Source organism: Ovis canadensis, chromosome 20 (genome assembly GCF_042477335.2).
Source record: "Ovis canadensis isolate MfBH-ARS-UI-01 breed Bighorn chromosome 20, ARS-UI_OviCan_v2, whole genome shotgun sequence".
NCBI lineage: Eukaryota > Metazoa > Chordata > Mammalia > Artiodactyla > Bovidae > Ovis > Ovis canadensis.
Genome location: NC_091264.1, coordinates 20376811 through 20398916, shown reverse-complemented (window position 1 = coordinate 20398916; position 22106 = coordinate 20376811). Strand labels below are relative to the sequence as shown.

At 36.6% G+C, this 22106-nt stretch overlaps 1 protein-coding gene across 1 annotated transcript in view; it reads left to right on the top strand.

Annotated features, from left to right (window-relative positions):
* Positions 1-21692, top strand: part of HCRTR2 (hypocretin receptor 2) — a 132049-nt gene extending 110357 nt beyond the window's left edge. Inside the window, exons 4-7 of the mRNA XM_069564082.1 lie at positions 4427-4542; positions 14654-14874; positions 17911-18032; positions 21463-21692. Of these exons, the coding sequence (XP_069420183.1) occupies positions 4427-4542; positions 14654-14874; positions 17911-18032; positions 21463-21692 (689 nt within the window). The remainder of the gene's footprint in view (positions 1-4426; positions 4543-14653; positions 14875-17910; positions 18033-21462) is intronic.
* Positions 21693-22106: the final 414 nt, after the last annotated feature.

Genomic DNA, 22106 nt, shown 5'->3' with positions numbered 1-22106 from the left:
TGGCTTTAGGTGAGTGATCACACCATCGGGATTATCTGGGTCTTGAAGATCTTTTTTGTATAGTTCTGTGTATTCTTGTCACCTCTTCTTAATATTTTCTGCTTCTGTTAGGTCCATACCATTTCTGTCCTTTATCGAGCCCATCTTTGCATGCAATGTTCCCTTGGTATCTCTAATTTTCTTGAAGAGATCTCTAGTCTTTCCCATTCTGTTGTTTTCCTCTATTTCTTTGCATTGGTCACTGAAGTAGGCTTTCTTATCTCTTCTTGCTATTCTTTGGAACTCTACATTCATATGCTTATATCTTTCTTTTTCTCCTTTGCTTTTTGCTTCTCTTCTTTCATAGCTATTTGTAAGGCCTCCTCAGACAGCCATTTTGCTTTTTTGCATTTCTTTTCCATGGGGATGGTCTTGATCCCTGTCTCCTGTACAATGTCACGAACCTCAGTCCATAGTTCATCAGGCATGCTATCTATCAGATCTAGTGACTTAAATCTATTTCTCATTTCCAGTGTATAATCATAAGGAATTTGATTTAGGTCATACCTGAATGGTCTAGTGGTTTTCCCTACTTTCTTCAGTTTAAGTCTGAATTTGGTAATAAGGAGTTCATGATCTGAGCCACAGTCATCTCCTGGTCTTGTTTTTGTTGACTGTATAGAGCTTCATTTACCTGTTATTTTCCTTATCTTATCCCAAGTTAAATCAATGATCTAATTCTAAAAGTATATAGAGATGTCATAATTGTCCTACATCCAATATTACAGTGTGGAAAGAGTGTAAACCATGTGGATTCATATCTTTCATGTCACTTTTGGAAAAGTCTTGCAAATACTGTCTCCTTCAAGGTACAAAATACCTGAGAACTCTGTCTTGCTGAAAATAAGACCACAAAAGTGTAATATGGATGTATCATTAATGAAACTCATTATCGTCTTCATTACCTATAGTTTGTTCATAAAAGAACACAAGCCATTAAGTTCTTGACACAAAAATAAAATGTGTTAATGTTTATTTTAATTATTTTTAAAATATTTTTAAATAAATTTATTTATTTTATTTGGAGGTTATGTATGTTCATTGTTTGCTTCAGTCACATTAATTTATACTTCTGAAATTTTTAAATTATCTCAAAATTGTAACCATACTTTCTTGATTTCTGGGTTTGTAAATACTTCCACAGGATAAATCCTAATGGAAGAAAGTAATTTTCTTTCTGCACTCAATCCAAGACATGTTTTTACCAGTCATTAATCCAACTTTTAATGAGCATATAGTGATTATCAAATACTATTTTGGATACTGGGGATTTATAATCTTCCTCCTCTGGATTGTACTGTCAAATTATTCTTTGGTGGTTTCAAAAATAATAATAATAATGGAGATATTCTTTACATCATGGCATTTGGCCTATTGTCATTGGGAAAGTATATAAATATGTGTGTTTATTAATAGGAACATTTATTGAAGACATTTATCAGGGAAAAGATAATAAAATATATGAAAGATTAAGGTGGACTTTAATGGATACATGAACTTTGAAAAGACCATCCAAACTGAAAATTTGAAAAATTATATTATTTTTTCCATTGAATTCTTGATACGTATAAAATAAAGGAGAAAATGTCATTATTAGATAGTTATATTAACATGTTCAGTTAATAATGGACCTCAACTCATTTAAGTTTTGTCTGTCCAATAGATGATATTATTATTTAATCTGGTTTTTGTTTATTTTTTAATTGAAGGACAATGGCTTTACAGAATTTTGTTGTTTTCTGTGGAACATCAACATGAATCAGTCATAGGTGTACATATGCCTCTCCCTCTTGAACCTCCCTCCCATCTCCCTCCTCATCCCACCCTTCTAGGTTGATACAGACCCTCTGTTTGAGTTCCCTGAGACATACAGCAAATTCCCATTGGATATCTATTTCACATGTGATAATTTAAGTTTCCATGTTTCTCTCTCCATACATCAAGACTAAAGAAAGATCCATATTAGCTCCTTACTTGTTGATTTGGTATATATACAAGAATTTATGTAGATAATGCCTACTTATTGGTTGAGTAGAGACAACAAATTTTAATAGCTTTTAACCTTTAAAATGTTGTTTTCTAATTTAGGGAATGCCTAAGTGGATACATTTTATGTAGCTCCTTTCTAGACATATGAATGCCTTAAAATATATAAAAGATATTTCTCAACAAGTGCAGAGAAAAATCAAAGATGGTTTTAACATATAATTTAAACTTTTAGTGGTATTTCTGGATTTTCAATTAGCTTAGACTCTGAGCATGAAAAGAGGAATTTAAGATGATTATGTTTCACCAACTATCTAAAATAATCTCTTGAGTGAAACAATCTATCCCAGCCTGCAAATATAATTTTTGCTTTATCAACGTTTGTCTGTGTTGGCATTCATTACGATAATATGCCTTTACTGGTCAATTACATCTTTTTACAGCTATTTATAAACATGCCGCTTGCAGAATGAGCTTTGTTTCCCATCTGTTTAAAACTGCGGACTGTTATCATAGTGTTGACATCCATATATGCATTTAAAAAACAAATGACCTACGGAATCTGCCTGTCTCCTTTCGTTTGGGGCAGGCATCAGGGATTCATGGGTATGTACGCTTCAAAGGTACATTTTTTATGCAGGACGAGTATGTGACACTTTCTTCAAAACAAACAAAAGTTCAAAGCCACTCAGGTGCCTGGGAAGTGCCGAGGTAACTCTCCAGTTCCGTTTAAATTGGCTCCCCTATTGCTGCACGGACTGTGGAGCTTCAAAGGAAAAGGATGTCTGTTACTCCTCCCTTCAGGCTGCTCAGATTCTATCACTTTTTATGTAATGCCTGTTTTACAGGACAAACTTGAAAGGAAGTGAGAAGCTGATGAGCTCAGCCTGAGCCACCCGGGCCCCCGAGGAAGTTAAAAATGACACCTCAAGTTGATCTCTTAGAGCTCCTGGCACCACACGCACCCTGCCATCCTCTCTAAAGATAGCAATGGAGAAAAATATCTATCCGAGAAATAAGGCAGTTTTAAGAGTAAAAACAAGACTATTAAGTTCTAGAAGATAAGACTATAAAATCAATATTATGGAGGATATTTAACTCATTGATACCTTTAAAATATATTCAGTAAGAAGTCAATGAATTGTCAACCTTTGTTATCAGCAATTATGGTCATTGTAATTATTTTTGGCTAAACCTGAGGATAATTGCTGTTATCACATTTGATCACATAACTGAGTCTTCATGCTTCAAAATACTCTCTGAAGTAATGAAACAAATATAATCTATAAAAATGATAGCATTGTCCTTCCGTAATAGTATAGAGCCAATCCCATTGTCAATATCAAGCTCAAAATAAGTTATGGAATTTTTAGAATTAAAAAAATCTATTTTGCTAGCATTTAGTTAGAATTGTATCTAGTTAGTGGCACTTAATATCCATGGTATCCATCTAGTATATATTGTTTCTTGTTAAGTAAAAGTAGCTGGATCACTATGACATATTCAAATACTAGCATAAGAGAAATATCCTTTAAAGTATTTTAAAAGTCAGCCATGGATATATTTTTAAAAAGCTAAAAATTAATATTAAGCCACAGTGTCGCTCAGTTGATTGATTCCTTAATAAATGCCTTACTCTATGATACATATCACCTGTATACATAGAATTAATGATAAATAAGAAATTACTACAATCCTAGATGGGCTTATGCCTTATTGATAAGAAAATACCCACATTGGTTTGAAATCTAACTTTAAAGAATCCTAAAAATTTCATTTTTATTAAAAATACATGCATTAACACACAAACACAACTTACTCAAGTAAGCATTTTGTATATGTTCTAGGAAGTCAACAAAAAGAATTGTTATCAAATGTTTGCTGTTTTATTTTTAAAAAAAAATTCCAAATTTGTATTTGCAGATACAACTGGGAATAATTTCCCAATTTTTAAGAAAGAAATTAAGAGAAATCAACTTAATTTACAGTCTCTTGCAATTTTAACAAAAGCTTTAGCAATTAAATTTTGAATAATGTCCCTTCTTGTAAATCCAAATATAGGACAATCCAAATTATTTTATTAATAGCCAGATGTAATCAAGAGAAAAAAAACAGGCTTTTAATAAATGAACACTTGGCTTTGGATAGACTGTGTAGGACAAATTAAAATAATGTTTAATTGCCTCTTCTCTCTGAGTAGATTAAATTACATTAAGACTTTGCATTTAGTACTTAAATGTAAGTAGCTGTTATTTTTAATCACCTTTCCCTTTGTGTATATATCATGACACTAAAATCATATAGACGGTAAAGCGTATTTTAAAAGCAAAACATTGATAAATGTACCTTTAAAAAATCTATGAATTATAACATAAGACTATTATTTTGACTTTCACTCCAGGTGAAATTTACCCCAAGATGTATCACATCTGTTTCTTCCTGGTGACGTACATGGCGCCACTGTGTCTTATGGTGTTGGCCTATCTACAAATATTTCGAAAACTCTGGTGCAGACAAGTAAGTAATTTCAAATACTTTTCTTGTGTTTTCTTTACAGTCCTTGAAAACAAAATTTGAATGAATTGAACCAATATAATGTGTTTAGCAAAGGATTGTGTGTTCTAATAACGTTTTCCACTAAATAATGAAGACCTAGTCAGGAAAATGGGCTTGCCTGCTGGCTCAAATGGAAAAGAATCTGCATGCAATGCAGGAGACCCAAGTTCAATCCCAGGTTGGGAAGATTCCCCTGGAGAAGGGGGGATGGCTACCCATTCAATAGTCTTGCCTGGTCTAGGCATTTTGAAGAGTGATATTTAGGAAATATTATTTTATGAACTGCCTTAATGGTTAAATTTTAAACCTCTGTGATTAATTGACTTGATTTTTTGTCTAGGACTAACATTACACATTTTACTTTTTATGAGAAATAAAAGTTCCTTTAAAATATCCTGAGACTGAAAGCAAATATTTATATAATGCATTTTTATTATGTGGGTGAATCTCCAACTTCAAAGATTTTATTTTGTTTAGAAGAATCAGGCAGAATTGAGAATTTTAGAAACTGTTTATAATGCTGATTTGAGAGTACTGAAATTTGTTATATAATTTTGCTCTGTATTCATTCACTCAGTTATTCATTCATCAAATGGTTGCATTTCTTTCACATGCATGTCTGATAAAAGTTCCAGTCTGTGACACTGATGAATTCGTAGCCTAGAAGAAGGAAACAGTCAGTTGCAGGGTAAAAATCACCTTAATAAGTATAAGCCACAGGAGATCAGAGGAAAGCTTAGTGGAGGCAGATCTAAGTCAGACCAGGTAACATTTAAGCTGAACTTTGATGAGTTGAAAGAAATCAAGGACCATATAGTGGTTCATAAAGGGACAGACAAAGGATATAACTCAGCTTCTTATACTTTCAAATTGTTTCTTAAAATGCCACATTTCTCAGAAATGTATCTGTCTCTTTTCCTAAATTTTGAGTTTGTGGAAAGCCATGTTCTTAGTCTGTTTGCTTTGACATATTTTATCCAACTGAAAGAATTTACTGGGCCACTTTCCTCATTAAAAAGATTTCATAAAACTTTTATTTGAGGGTAAATATGAGTCTTAATTTGGATCTGCTTCATCCTTTATTAGTCAAAGCAATTTTCACAATCATCTTTTATCCTTTCATAGGAGCAACAGCTGCATTTTTCAACCCTGTATGTCTCCAAATGTTTTCTTTTCTTCTAATTTTTTAAGTCAATTCTTTCCTGGCCTTATAAATGCATTCTGTTCCCCAGCCTTTTCAATTAAAATAACAAATGTGTATCACTATAAGCCATGAATGGTGATTTTCCAGATCCTAGAGATAGTTTCCTCAACACTCTCCACTTGGCCGTGAAGTCAACTGCAAATATTTTAGTGTCTTTTCCTTTTGTATCCACTTTGGTAAGTGTTGTCAAACTGTTCCATTTTTGCTCAGTTATTCTGCTGTGAAAAAGCTCAGGGTATGTGGTTTGTAATAACTTATCTCATTCATGTTCTGTATCAGGGGTGAGGATGACAGTGACTGCGCTCCCCTTGTCTTCTCGGTTCAGAACTTCATCCAAAGGAACAGCATTCCCCTGGGCGTGCCATTTTGGGATCCAGGGAAAGGGCAAGAGACCTGGAAGAAACATGCAAATTCTTTGAAAATGTTTGCTCTTTGAAAATGTTTGCTCTGAACTGGCATATGCTAAGTCTCCTCACTTTTCATTGGCTCAGACAAGTCACGTGGTTAAGCTTAAATAAATGGAGATCTCCTTACAAGCTGTGTAAGTGAATGACCAGAGCTGATATAATACAGAAATTAAAAACGCAGACTGAAGGTCCAGACTGCATCAGTTTAAATCCTAACCCTTCAGTTTAGCACACGCATGAATTCTGTCAATTACTTTAATTTCTGGGCCAAGCGGGATGCACAGCATCTAGCTCAAGGTCAGTACACTTAGATGGATCAATTCAGGTGCCTCAAGCATGAAAAGTGCTCGTTAAATAAAATATCTTCATGGTATATGCTGTTATTTGGCCTTTCAACTCATTGTGCTTATATTTCTAAAATAACACGCATGTTTTGAATTGATGTTTGTGACTGCTTTCTTAGATAGACCTCTTTCATAGCACTTTTAAGTAACATGATAATGATTTTTTGTCTGTCTGTTCTAATCTACTAAGACAGAGAGTGTACAGACTAGTTTTCATCTGTAGCCCTACAACCAGAACCTGCTTAGCACATTCCAGTTGCTCAATAAATACTTTATAAGAAAAAAGTTAGTGGAAGAATGAGGGAAAGTGCTGGGACAGTCTTGATAGATGAGCAAAGAAGGGAATCCATTGTTCAGTCACTGAGAACAAAGTTCACAGAAAAATTAGAAAACACATTGGTGAGCATGTAGGCATAAAAATATTGCAGATTAGGTTGACATTTTAACAAGAAATATTCCCAGTATTAAGTGCATCCCTACTTTCATATTTTTACTTGTTAGTATGCATTAAATATAATAGATGCTTATATTGGTTTATTTATTTATTTACAGGATGACACAACTTCCACATTTCTTGCATGTACATGAATTTGTTTTGCTCCTCATCTTCCCAACTCTTAACATGTTAGCTTACACAAAAAAGTATTCAAAAATACTTATTTTTGAATGCTTATTAAATAATTATATAACTGACAAATCCCAACCAGTTTACATCTTCATTATAGTTCTCCATTTCTCAAACTCTAAAGTAAGTTCAAAATTATATTGCAGATTTAGAAAAAGTCCATTTTTTTGTTTTAATGAATCGTCCTGTTTAATACAAGCCACATGATCCAGAAGATTTGCAATAAAATGCTTGGGCTGTGAAACTAGCAACATTTACAAACAGATTGCAGTGGAAAACAACAAGTTCATCTGAGTTCACGTTAGCAATAATGATAAAGTAAATTAACCTCAGGTGGTGATTATGTAGAATTCTTCTTGAGCAACTCTCAAATTCCAACTGTGAGTGTCTATAAACAGAGTTCCAAGGCATTATGTGTGCCATAGGCCACATCAAGTGAACCATCAAACATAGGTCCTGTCCTATGTGCTCAAAATTATAGAGATGTATGGAATCTGTTACATTCTTCGAAATTTCTAAATGTTAGTTTATTAGGGAACAAAGTGTTTGTCCTTGTCTGACCTTCTCAATGATTTTAAACCTCATTAAAATAACTCTCCAATGCTTTGCTCTAAACAAGGTTTAAATATTCTTTTGGACAACGTGACTCAGAGAATTCAGTTAGTTCAGAAATTCTACGGACTCTAGAACTCCTCTTTCTAAGACTCACTAAACCTTCACTCTTGTGCATCTGGCAACATGTTTTCAGTTCTAGCTCTTATATAATTCAACACTTCAGTCTTATGTAAACTCATGCCAATTCATCCCACACATATTTATTGACACCCTACCATGTATCTGGGACTGCGTGAGCAACTAGGGATGAACTGTACTGATACTTGGGTCTGGAACTGAAGTTCCATGGGCCTTCCCTGATGACTAAGTAGGTAGAGAATCTGGGAGACACTGTAGATGTGAATTTGATCCGTGGATTGGGAAGAACCCCTGGAAAAGGGAATGGCAACCCACTCCAGTATATTTGCCTGGGAAAGCCCATGGAGACAGGAACCTGGCTGGCTCCTCCATGGGTCCAGAAACAGACATGACTAAGCAGCTAACTCAAGGATTAAAATTTTGAAAGAATTACTCGTTCCAATTCTTATCACATTCTCTTCTGCTACCTTTTATTCTTCAACATTCTTCAAAAAGAACTTAAAATAATTAATATTAGATGATAATGAGTCAGTCTAGTATGAGGAAATAAACAGCAAATGGTAATCACAGAGGCAGAATCAAATGCCAGTAACTTAAGTTCACACAGAGATAAAAATAAGTATGTATATAAATATAGAAGAGAGTATAAACGTATTTTTGTTTGAAATTATTTTCTTCTCCTATTGGGCTTGAGGTAACATTGTAAAGCAACAATTATAAAACTGTGAATCTTTAGCTTATCATGCATGAAGATGCTATTCAAAGGAAGGAGGGAATGAAGCTATATTGGAACAAAGTTTTTGTATACTATTGCAATTAGCTTGACATTAATCCAGATAGATTGTTTAAGTTGTCAATTGTACTCCTCAGGGCAACCACTAAAAAATAACTCAAAAATAATCTAGTGCAAGAAGCAACAGAATAAAAATTGTACTAGAAAATATCTGTTTAACAGAAGATGAAGAAGTAATAGACGGATAGAGGAAAAATAGACACTTATATATATATAATATATATTTACATACATATATATGGAAAATGGAAACAAAAAGCAAAAGGATAGATGTAAATTATACCTTCTCATTAGTTACATTAAATGTAAATGAATGAAGTTGTTTAGAAATTGGTAGAAGAGATGAACAAGGTGACTCAACTGTATGCGGTCTACAAAAGATGCAAATAGATTAAAAGTAAAATAGTGAATAAAGAGGTACCCCCCACTCCAGTACTCTTGCCTGGAAAATCCCATGGACGGAGGAGCCTGGTGGGCTGCAGTCCATGGGGTTACTAGGAGTCGGACACGACTGAGCGACTTCCCTTTCACTTTTCACTTTCATGCCTTGGAGAAGGAAACGGCAACCCACTCCACTGTTCTTCCCTGGAGAATCCCAGGGACAGGGGAGCCTGGTGGGCTGCCATCTATGGGGTTGCACAGAGTTGGACACGACTGAAGCGACGTTGCAGCAGCAGCACACAAGCAGTATGTGGCACTGCTTGTGCTACACCACCAGGTGGCACTAGTGGTAAAAAAAAAAAAACCCGCCTGCCAAAGCAGGAGACTTAAAGGAGGTGGGCTAGATCCCTGGATGGGGAAGGTCCCCTGGAGGAAGATATGGCAACCCATCCCAGTATTCTTGCCTGAAGAATCCCAGCCTGGTGGGCTACAGTCCATGGGGTCACAAGAGTCAGACATAACTGAAGCGACTTAGCATGCCTACAAACACTAACGGAAGGAAAGCTGAAGTAGCCGCACTAATATTAAACAAAAGAAGCTTAACAAAAAGTGTTACTACAAATAAAGAAGGATATTTCACAATGATAGATCATTCAATTAAGAAATTCTAAACCTATATGCATTTAACAACGGAAGCCCGCAATACATGAAGCAAGAGCTAGCAGAATTAGGGACATAAGCAGACAATTCAATAATAATCACAGAAAACAGTCAACTCTCATATTTCAGTCATGGATAGAAAAACCAGGCAGAAAACTAAAAACGACGTAGAAGACTCGAACAAAACTATCCGTCAACTAGGCCTAGCATATCTACAGGATTACTTCTTCAAAAGTCCAGAACACACATTCAAGCATGCACGGGAGAGTCTCCAGGCTCGATCATAGGATAGGCTATAAAGCAAGCTTCAACACATTTTATGCGATTGAAACAGTAAAAAAGTACATTATCCTACTTCAGTGAGACAAAGAAAATGGTTCTGATCCTGACCATAAGAACTTAGCATGTGCATTTAAATGCTAAAAGAGAAGAGCCAAGGTAATAAATAAATAAGCTGTCACAAAGGAGTCATCAAGTTAAGATTGCTATTATTTTGAATAGATTTATTGCATTAAGTTTATACATCAATTGGGAGAAATTGATATATTAACAATATTAAGTCTGCTGATGTGTGAATGTGGTACATCTCTCATTTATTTAGGTCTTCTTCAATAGCCCTTAGAAATTTTCATAATTTTATCTGTACATAATTTGTCCACATTTTGCTAAATGTACTTCTAGAATATATATTTTGCTATTGAAACTTGTGTTGTTTTTTAATTTAAACTTCAAATCATTTATCACTAGTGTATAGAAATATAGCGAATTTTGACTGATTTAGGGTCCTGTGTATTGCTAAATTCATGATTTTAGTTCTAGTGGCATTCTTATAAATCCTTTAAGACTTTCTTTGTAAGCAACAATATGTTCTCAATAGAATCATTTTATATACCTTTTATCTGTTTAAATTGTCTTCTTCTACTGGCTAGGATCTCCAGTACAATGTTGAGTAGATGTGTGAGAGAAACCTTTGTTGGCTTGTTCCCAGTCTTGGAGGAAATTGTTCATCGGCACCCCACTCCAGTACTCTTGCCTGGAAAATCCCATGGATGGAGGAGCCTGGTAGGCTGCAGTCCATGGGGTTGCTAAGAGTCGGACACGACTGAGAGACTTCCCTTTCACATTTCACTTTCATGCATTGGAGAAGGAAATGGCAACCCACTCCAGTGTTCTTGCCTGGAGAATCCCAGGAACAGGGAGCCTGGTGGGCTGCCGTCTATGGGGTCACACAGAGTTGGACACGACTGAAGTGACTTAGCAGCAGTAGCAGCACTAAGTTGGATGATAGCCCAAAAACTTTTCATAGATGCCCTTTGTCAAGTTGAGAAAGATTCTATTACTAGTTTACATTAAAGTTATTGAATTTTTCAAATGTTTTTCCTTTCTTTAAAGAGATGTTCATTGTTTTTTCTACAAATATGATAAATTACATTGATTTTTTACATGTTAAACTCATACTGTATTATCAGAATAAATTTGATTGCTTTATTGAGTCAAATCTATTATATTTTTGTATATTGTTGGATTTGCTTTAACAGTATATATTTTGGGGAATTTTTCCTCTCCCTTCATGTGAAATATTTGGTCAGTGGTTTTCCTTTGTTCTCATAGTATTGATTATCAGGGTAACTATCCTCATTAAAATTTATTAAAATATTATCTTTTCTTTGAATTTCAGAAAGAGTCTAAATAAGATGGAAATTATTCTTTATGATTTGATTGCATCTTACATCAATGAGGCTATCTAAGCCTGCAGTTTATGTTTGTTGGTTTGCTTTGTTGTAACAAGGTTTGTAACGACAAACCGGTGTCAGTTTAATTATCTTTTCTTTCATTGTATTTATTCATTCCATGTAAGCTCACTGTTCACAATATTCTTTTATGCCCTTTCTAGTGTTTGCAGCATGGTTGCTTATCCTGGCCACAAACGCTTCTTTAGACAGGGCAGGTTTCAAGGGTCATCATTTATGTGATACTTTCATTTCCTAACTGTGTTAATACCTGTTCCAGGATGTATTTTCACATCAAAGGTGATTATAAAGGTTAACTGTAATAGCAGAATAAGCGCAGTGTGTGTGTGGGTTTGGGTATGTGTGCTGTATGTGTGCACTGTGTGTGCGTGTGTGTGTAATGTTGTGTATTGTGCTTGTGTAGTATGTGTGTGTGTGCTTTCCACAGTCAGCGATTGTTCAGCTCTCGCTGAGATGGCAAGGAAACCTTCCCCTGTGGACAAATGGCCTGAGTCTCTCAAAAGCCCTTTTGTATGACTACTATTGCTTTCAGGTAACTAAAAATTAAAGTGTGTGCTCAGTCATGCCTGACTGTTTGCGACCCCATGGACTGTGGTGCACCAGGCTCCTCTGTCCATGGGTTGGGTTGCCATTTCCTTCTCCAGGGGATCTTCCTGACCCAGGGATCAAATCTCCATCAACTGCATTGGAGGCATATTCTTTTACTCCTGAGCCACCAGGGAAGCCCCTTTATATAACTAAGCATGTATTTTTTTAAAATTGTTAACTTTCATATCAGATTGTGTTGAAGTTTATAGATGGAAATAGTACATCACAATGGGAAAAGATGAACTTTCCAATAAGACACATCTGTGTCCATATTCTGGCTTGTCACTTATTGAAGATATAGACTGGATATTTTAATCTTTCTCAAAACTGTTTGATAATCTGTAAAATGGGTTTACAATAACTGTTTTTTTTTAAAGAAAGCATTAATAATTACTCAAGATTTTGCATCATTCCTGGTGCTCAGCTAATATCAATAATTTCTATTGATACTGTACTGACTTTCTCTCAACACAGACGAATTATCAGTGGGGACTACTGTATGTCTTCTCACAATACGTGCAAGATTGGCATCTTCTATCTGTATTTAGATTATCATGTAAGAGAGGACATCATTATTACATTTTTATGATTGCAGGCACCATAGTCATGCTCCCTGTGGTATAGTTTCTCTTTATGGCAACTTTTCCTGATAGTTGCAGAAGTCATCAGATGCAGGATATTGATTCTTTTTCCCTCAGGGGAGCACTGAATAATAGATTGCTTCAGTTTAAATGCTCTTAGAGATTGTTTAGGAAAGAGTTCAAGACAATTTAGCAGACATTAATAGGGCTACTCATGCTACAGGTCTTCTGGGAATTTCCAACATCCATTGCAAGTTCTCAATTATTTTTAAAAATGACTGCTTAAAAAAAGACTCACCGAGGAGGAAGGATTCTCAGTCAACAGATAAGAAGCCTGAGTGGGGCCACCTTGATGTGAAAGGTCACCCTATATGGCAGAACATGGAGAATCCAAAGATAAATCATTCGTCAAATGTTTTTCCATTTAAAGGCAGGTTTTCTTTATTTTCATTTGCTCCCTTTTGAGAGGGAATAGTTATGTTCAAAAGAAGCATCATCTCAATTCATTTATGTGGAAATCAAAGTAAAATTCTGTTCTCAAATTAAAGATTATCTAACAGACCTGGATCTTATGATGGATAAAGCAACAGAATCCATCCAACATCCATTGTGAGAGACCATAAGGACACGTTGCTCTGTTCTGGCTTTCGGTGCAGAGATAAAAGCAACAGCTGAATAATCTTAATAGGACTAGGATGTTCTTATGGTGTGCTTGTTGGCACATTTTCCTTTTAAAAAATTACACATACTGAATTTTATTGTTTTGCTCACTAAACCCTATCAATCTTCATGAGCTTATAATTAAGACAATATTTGGAGGGACTCCCTGCTATTATCAAATAACTTTGAAAAGAAATGGAAAAGTACAAGTTGTGTAACTGATGTTCCAAATTCCAGCTATTAGAAATGACCATGGAAGGGATTTTCAAGGTTTTTATGTGAATTTTAAAGGGTCTGGCCACAAAGTTGACTCCAAGAAATTTTATAAGAACAAATAATAAGCAACAGAGACTATTTTGTTTTGTTTTTATTCCTTTTATTTAAGGGTTTACCTTAAACCGGAGAAGCAGAAAACCTAACAAAAGTCCCAACTCGCCATCTGCCAGCAGGTGGCAGTGTTGATGCATGAAAAGCCATGCAGGTTACTTTGAAATCACCTGCTTAGGTGCTCAGTCTGTTTCAACTCCAGGTATCCGAGCTGAATCAGAATTCCTAATACGTGCTCTGCTTCCCCAGTTTTCATTTCTCTCTCTTTTAAATCAAGAATTTTTTTCTTAAAGAGTAGTTATAAAGTCACAGAAAATTTGAGTGGAAGTTATAGAGTTTTCCCCTCTCTGCCTCCCTCCATTCATGAGTAGCCCCCCGTTATCAACATCCTCCAGCAGCGTGATACATTTGTTAAAACTGATGAACCTGCATCTACCCATCATGGTCGCAGTTTATCTTATGATTCACTTTTGATGTACATTCTATGTGCTTAGATGGTATATTCAGACACAAGGTATAATGTGTGAGGAAATGTATCCATCATACAGAGTATATCCCCTGCCCTGAAATCCTCTGTGCTATGCTAATTCATCCATCTCCCCTTACCCCCGGCAGCCACTAATATCATTCTATTCTCCATATGTTCACCTTTTTCAGGATATCATATATTTGGAACCCTGCAACAGTAACCTTCTTAGAGTGGCTCCTTTCACTTAGTAGTATGCATCTAAGGTCCCTCTCTATTTTTTTCATGGCTTGATAACTCATTTCTTTTTAGTACTGAAAAGTATTCCTTTGTGGCGACAACTTCTCTTTTCATAAAGAGATATATTCCATTTGCAGTTCTATTTAGACCTTGACAAAACTGTGATATTGCAACTGTTTTGTTTCCACCCAGACTCCTACTTGGCACTTGACGGTTTTACTCCAGAACATACTCCGCTCAGCAAACCTCCCAGACCGCAGGTGTCTGGGATACTTACTATGTCATCCAATTACTCCTCCGAAGTGGAACTTTCCTAAATCAGATAGCAATAAAGGATCTGCACTCCTTTCAGATTCCTGGAACATCTTCTGTCGTCCAGAGAAAATGGAAGGCCCTGCAGCCTCTTTCACAGCCTCGGGGGCCGGGACAGCAGACCAAATCCAGGATTAGCGCCGTGGCCGCTGAAATAAAGCAGATCCGAGCCAGACGGAAAACAGCCCGGATGTTGATGGTTGTGCTCTTGGTGTTTGCAATTTGCTATCTCCCAATTAGCATCCTCAATGTACTAAAGAGGTAAAGCTACTTATTATTTGAAAATGAAGAGATCTGCCATGTCTCTTGGTTCTTAATTAAGGACTTTTATTTATTTATTTTTTTTAAGCCAGAGAAAAATTCTAAGCTGTCTGCCGAGCTAGCTTGTCAGGCCAGATAACTCAATGTGTTGTTGTTACCAGCAGGTAAGAACACACAGCTTTTTAGAGTGCTGGGACTTTCAATGCTCTTATCCATGCTAATTCTCTATTGAATGACAGACAGAAAACAGATGTTCCCCCTGACCTCTTCAAGTTAATTGCTAAATCTCAGATGCAGAAAAAAATTCTAATGCAAAAAACTCATTTGCAGCTTGGAGCTCTTTTTTGATCAGAACAAATGGGTTTTCCAACTTTGTTTTCAAAGACATAGGGAATGGTGACAGAATTTTATCTAAAGGACAAAAAGAGATAAGAATTGTGTTAGCGTTCTAATTATACTTAAAAATGCATTTATGAGCGCGCACACACACACATACAAATGGAATCACAGCACATATTGTGTTTTGAATGCTTAAACAGAAAGAAAGAAAATCCATTTTTCTAAAGCCATCAAATCAAGTTTAGGATGAATAGGTGAATAGTGTTAATAACCAAAATCAACACAAAGCTTTTCAGTGAGAGAAGTTACGTTCCTGTAACCCTGCAGATACACTTTTAAGTTAAAACAGTTGGCCGACATGATCAGCTGATATGGGGCAGTGGTACCCAGAAATCTTCAACCACCTTTATTGCAAATTATCTTAATAGTTGCACAGAGGCTGGTCCCAAGGTAATACTGGTTCTGTTTATCAGAGGACTCTAACTAAAACTAGGATTGCACCTCTGATTTGCCCCTGATTCAGAGTCAATATCCTATTCCTCACAGCTGGGGCCTCTGGAGAGAGGCAGCTTTGGCTGGAATCGCACAGTCTGAAGGTGGTATAACCAGCTGCAGAGGTTTGTCATTCTCTTTGGGGCTTTGTCTTTGATTGCTTAATGACTTTTTTCCTTTACTTTTTTTAAAAATAAATTTTACTGAAGTAATGTTGCTTTACAAAGCTGTGTTAGTTTCGGCTGCACAGCGAAGTGATTCAGTTATACATATATATATATTCTTAATGACTTTATCAATAGTAAAGAAAGAGAAAATGAACTTTTCAGCAATGCTGTTTAGTACAGGCATAGCCTTAAAGGTATAAGATCTGTGGCAGGTTTGGTCCTTGAGCTATACACCAGCTCACAAGAAAAGGGAAGCTTCTTTGCCCTCCACATATATATGTGTGTGTGCATATATATAGATAGATAGATATTTTTAATTCCCTTCTTAATTTTCCTGCCCATAGAAATCATGTACAAATGTATTCTAGTCTGATGCAAAATGGTGTTTTCTGTTCCTAAGAACCTATAAACATACTGGATAGGTTTTCTCTCTCTCTCTCTCTTTTTTTTTTTTTTTTGTACTTTTATTTTAGTCTGTCTAAAGTCCGTGAAAATTGGATTTACTGCTCTCTCAAAGACACACTTGGATTTCCTGCATCTCAGCCCTAGTTGAGGGCTAGTTCCAAATACCTACTTGTCCTTAATATTTCTATTCTTCTGACTTACAAACCTTCCTTTCCAAGGAAAATAAATGACTTTCTAAGGAGAAAACCCATGCTAAATTTAAAATAGTTTCTGTTTTCTGAGTCTTCTGGTCTCTGTCACAAAATAAAAATTTCAAAATAACCTTTAAATTTGTTTTTCTCTTTACCACACACATTTTCTTCAAATACTTGTCTCTGTTTACCCTCTCATTTTATACTCTTGTTTTCTTTCTCTTACAATAAAATCCTTAATTCTTTTATTTAGAAGTCAGTTTTTCTGGCTAGTCAAAACCAACATCTTTAAAGCAAGTCTGGTTTGTATATTATTTCAAAGATATATTGTGATAGTCATAGCATATTAATTCCATTTACTCACGTTGTCTCACTATACATTATATTTTTGTAAGACTAGAGTACTGCATAGAACATCATGTTATTCCAACAATGCATTTCTATCATATGCACAAAATCCACAATCAATGATAAACCCTCTGTCAAGAAATGCATTATAATCTTCAGCCTACAAATTCATCAAGTAGTTACAAGTTACCTGCTATTGTCTAGTGAATAGAATTTAATAGCTGAGATATTTCAAAGTATAGAACAAATCTTGAAAATGACCTTTAAGGATACAGTAATAAAATATTTGTCAGAGTTTAAAATAATGAATACAAATATTAAAACTTAAACATTTTAAGAAATTACCAGAATTTTGCCAACTGAAAACTAGTTTTCCTCTGCATATTAAAAAAAAAAAAAATCCTAGAAGCCCAATTTCAGCAAAGTGGTAAGACTGAAGTTGAAGAAATGTAATACTCTGATCAATGCACAAATGAAGTAGGGAGCAGTACATAGAGCAGCAATTTAGGAATGCTATATATACACATTGCTATATTTAAAATAGATAACCAACAAGGACCTACTGTATAGTACAGGGAACTCTGCTCAATATTCTGGAATAACCTATATGGGAAAAGAACTTCACAAAGAAGAAATGCATGTATATGTACAAGTGAATCACTTTGTTGTCCTCCTGAAATGAGCACATTGTTAATCTTATACTCCAATTTAAAATGAAGATTAAATACAATGAAATGGAATATTCACAAACACCGTTCCACTGCGTGTAGACACAACATGGAAGAAGGGAGACAGATACATAGTCAACCTCTGTTTTCTTACTGCACTCATCCTTCACAAGGGAGAAAGCCCCTTCTCTGACCTGAGCTGGCTCTTGATTTATTACAATGCTAACTGTGCCCTTAGGTGCCCTTCAGGGACTGAGGTTCTTCTGGCCCCACTGTGGTACCCTAAGCCTGGAAGTGGTCCGTCCTGCAGGGCAGCACTGGAGCCAGGTGGCTGCGACCTAGGCCTTTGTTGACCCCTGACTTTGCTTATGTAAAGGAATTTTCCAGAACCTCACTGATTTCCTGTTGCTGTGTCTTTTCCTGCAGAGTGTTTGGGATGTTTACCCACACGGAAGACAGAGAGACTGTGTATGCCTGGTTTACATTTGCACACTGGCTTGTATATGCCAACAGTGCTGCGAACCCAATTATTTATAATTTTCTCAGTGGTGAGTTTTCACCTGTTTCTTCTTTACAAACTACAGCCCAGGGCAAGGGATGGATGACCAGAAGGTGTGAACACGCATGAACCGCAGGAAGAGCTTAGTTGCAATATAATGAGGATTTTTTTTTTTTCCTGATCTGACTGGTCTTTAGTTTTTCTTCCCTTATGAGAAGGAATACTTGTTACCTAACAATCAGAGAAAATTACCTAAGTAACTTTTTTCCATTAAACTTAGAAGCAAAGTTGAAATAGGAGAGTGAAATTGTGAGAACTGGATAAGAATCTTGCTTGTCATATAGTAAACTTATGATTTACAAAGATGTGAAGTCATTTTATCTGAAAATAAAACAGCCTTGCTTATATCATTTCCTTTGCCAATATTTATAGCCTAATTGAGATGGATTGGAACCTTTGAATTTTTAGGTATTTCTCTGTTATTTGCATTTCTCTTGTGGGTAATTAATATATATCTCTTGGGCTTATCTCAAGATTTCTCACTGACCCAAAAAATTATATTCCTCCTAAATAACACTGAATTAAACAGACCACACCCACATAGCTCTGCAAACTGATTCCACCCATCTCTGTTTATGGAATCAACATAATTATAAAAATCATTTAGCTAAATACTTTTTAACGGTATAGCCACTTTTAAAAATCGTATTTGTTTATTTATTTGGCCTCACCATGTGACATACAGGATCTTAGGGGCCTCACCATGTGACATACGGGATCTTAGGGGCCTGACCAGGGGTTGGACCCATGACCCCTGCATTGAGAGCCACCAGCAAAGTCCTCCTCAAAAGACAAACGAACAATCAATTAGGCTTTTTTTAAATAACTTGTTGTTTTCAGTCATGCCACGTACCCTCTACATGGCTGTCCAGATGGTACAGTGGTAAAGATCCGCCTGCCAACGCAGGAGACGTGGGTTTGATCCTTGGGTCGGGGGATCCCCAGGAGAGGGAAATGGCAACTCCACTCCACTATTCTTGCCTGGGAAGTTCCATGGACAGAGGAGCCTGGAGGGTGTAGTCCATGGGGTCACAAAGAGTCAGACACCACGGAGCAGCTGAGCACGCATCCACCTTCTCTCTCTCTGCTTTATTTCATCTTTCAGCGAATCAGATGGTGTATATGTGAAGGGTGTTCTGTATTCATTTCACCCTTTCCAAGCCTCCCTCTGCTCACTCAACTCCAGTCTCCAAAATAAAGACTACATTCAGACTGGGATAGCCAGAGCCCACTGCTCATGTGCTGTCTGAAAGGAGGAGAGGCGTGTAGAGCTAGGACTTATAAAGAATCTCTGGGCTTAGGAGCGCCTAAAGCCCTGAGCTTGCATTAAGCAGGGGAAATCTGTTAGAGCATAAGAGAGAGAAGTGTCTGAAGTAGAAGCCACTGAACCAAGTCAAAGTGCTGTGACGGGGTTAAGACTGATGCAAGGAGGTCACTGGGCACTGATTGTAATCACTCAATAACCCAGGTAGGTAATCGAAGCTCAGACACAAGAAATGGTGATTTCCAATGCTGTCATTTACTCTTAGAGACTTGAAAGGTCACTGTTTCATGGTTATCCTTCTTCAGTGTGACATCAATAATTTAAAGATAAGGAAAAGCTTCTAGAGTTTTTCATGTTTCATTCAGTTTTTTTGTCCTGCCTTTCTCAGATTACAGGACTTTCCTGGTGGCTCAGACGGTAAAGTGTCTGCCTACAATGCAGGAGACCCGGGTTCAATCCCTGGGTCGGGAAGATCCCCTGGAGAAGGAAATGGCAATCCACTCCAGTGTTTTTGCCTGGAAAATCTCATGGACAGAGGAGCCTGGCAGGCTACAGTCCATGGGATCTCAAAGAATTGGACACAACTTTCACTTTCTTTCACACAGATTACAAAAAGAAACTTTCTAGATAGTTCAAGGTACTTTTCCAGATATTTTGCTGAACTGATTGTGTCAGTAGAAAAATTTCTTCACAGTACAATGCAGGGGTGATTTCTGCAAACTGTTGGCCATTTACAGCATCGGTTTCATCAGTTTTGAAATTGTTAGATATCTCTGGGCACCCTTCTGCTGGTACTCAAGTGTACTATAGCAATCTAGTGAAAAATAACCCACATTCACAAATATATGTAGTTTGCCTATAAAAACATTAAACAAACTTTAAACATTGAGCATGTAAAACAGTCTCACTATTTTATGGAAATGTTTCATCATTTCAACAATGTACTAAGCATGATTTAATTCTTTACTATGACTAATATTCCATTGAATATATGTATGTTTGCAGCAACATGAATGGATTTAGAAATTATCATACTAAGACAAAGAAAGACAAATATCATGATATCAATTATATGTGGAATCTTAAAAAATATATACAAATGAATATATTTATATAACAGTAATAGACCCACAGACATAGAAAACAAAGTTATGGTTACCAAAGGGAAAAGTGAGGGGAAATGGGAGGGATAAATTAGGAGTTTGGGATTAAAGTATACACACTATTATTTATAAATATATATATATATATATATATATATATATATGTATATGTATGTGTGTGTAGCTGCTACTGCTGCTGCTAAGTCACTTCAGTCGTGTCTGACTCTGTACGACCCCAGAGACGGCAGCCTGCGAGGCTCCCCTGTCCCTGGGATCCTCCAGGCAAGAACACTGGAATGGGTTGCCATTTCCTTCTCCAATGTATGAAAGTGAAAGGTGAAAGTGAAGTCGCTCAGTCGTGTCTGACTCTCAGTGATCCCATAGACTGCAGCCCACCAGGCTCCTCCATCCATGGGATTTGCCAGGCAAGAGTACTGGAGCAGGGTGCCATTGCATATATATATACAAAGTCTTCCCTTGTGTCTCAGACAGTAAAGAATCTGCCTACATTGCAGGAGATCCAGTCTCAATCCCTGGATTTGGAAGATCCCCTGGCGAAGGGCAAGGCAACCCACTCCAGTATTCTTGCCTGGAGAATTACATGGACAGAGGAGCCTGGTGGACTATAGTCCATGGGATCGCAAAGAGTCAGACATGACTGGGTGACTAACACTTTCACTTTCAAATATAAAAATAGATAAACAACAAGGACCTACTGCATAGCACAGGGAGCTATACTCAATTATTTTCTAACAACATATAAGGGAATCTGAAATATTATAACTGAATGACTGTGCTGTACATCTAAGACTAACATGATATTGTAAATCAAAGATACTTCAACTTAAAAATAAATAATTTTTTAACAAAGATTGCACGAAGCTTCCGAAAAAGAAATTTCCTTTTTCTATCTTTCCCCCCACCATTATCAAATGTTGCACCCGCATGTAGATTTGGCTCCAGGAAGTCACTCATTTGTACCCTATTCGAGATTGGTTGAAACATACTGACTGCAAAATTCTTTTCTCCTTTCATTCTCCCTGGTCATCCAGGAAAGTTTCGAGAGGAATTTAAAGCCGCATTTTCTTGCTGTTGCCTTGGGGTTCATCACCGCCAGGAGGACCGGCTGGCCAGGGGACGGACGAGCACGGAGAGCCGCAAGTCCCTGACCACGCAGATCAGCAACTTTGATAACGTGTCGAAACTGTCTGAGCAGGTGGTTCTCACGAGTATCAGCACCCTCCCAGCGGCCAACGGCGCCGGGCCCCTCCAGAACTGGTAGGAGGCTGACGCCTCGGAGAAGGATGTCTGAGGACCACTCTTCTTTTTTTAAACCTCTGTACACAGAAACTTTGTTATGCTACTGATCTGAAGCGAGAACTACTGTGTGGACAGCTCCCCCTTTTTCTTTTTTTAAGGGAAAATGATCTCTGGCTCTTTGGAAATAAAGTCAGTTTAAAATCATTTCTCAACTTCTGATTGAAATATGTTAGAAGTCGAACCTTTCACTGGATTTATTTTCAGGCTGTTTCACTTTTAACTTCACGTACCAGGTTTAGTGTCAGTTAAACATGTGAAAATTTCTGATGCGAATTGTTATTTGAATCTACCTTCAAATTGTTGGGTAAAAGTCTCCCAAACTTATCTTTTGATTTTCTTTTGGTTGCTAAAAGAAGTAGCAGTTACTAGCTCTGGA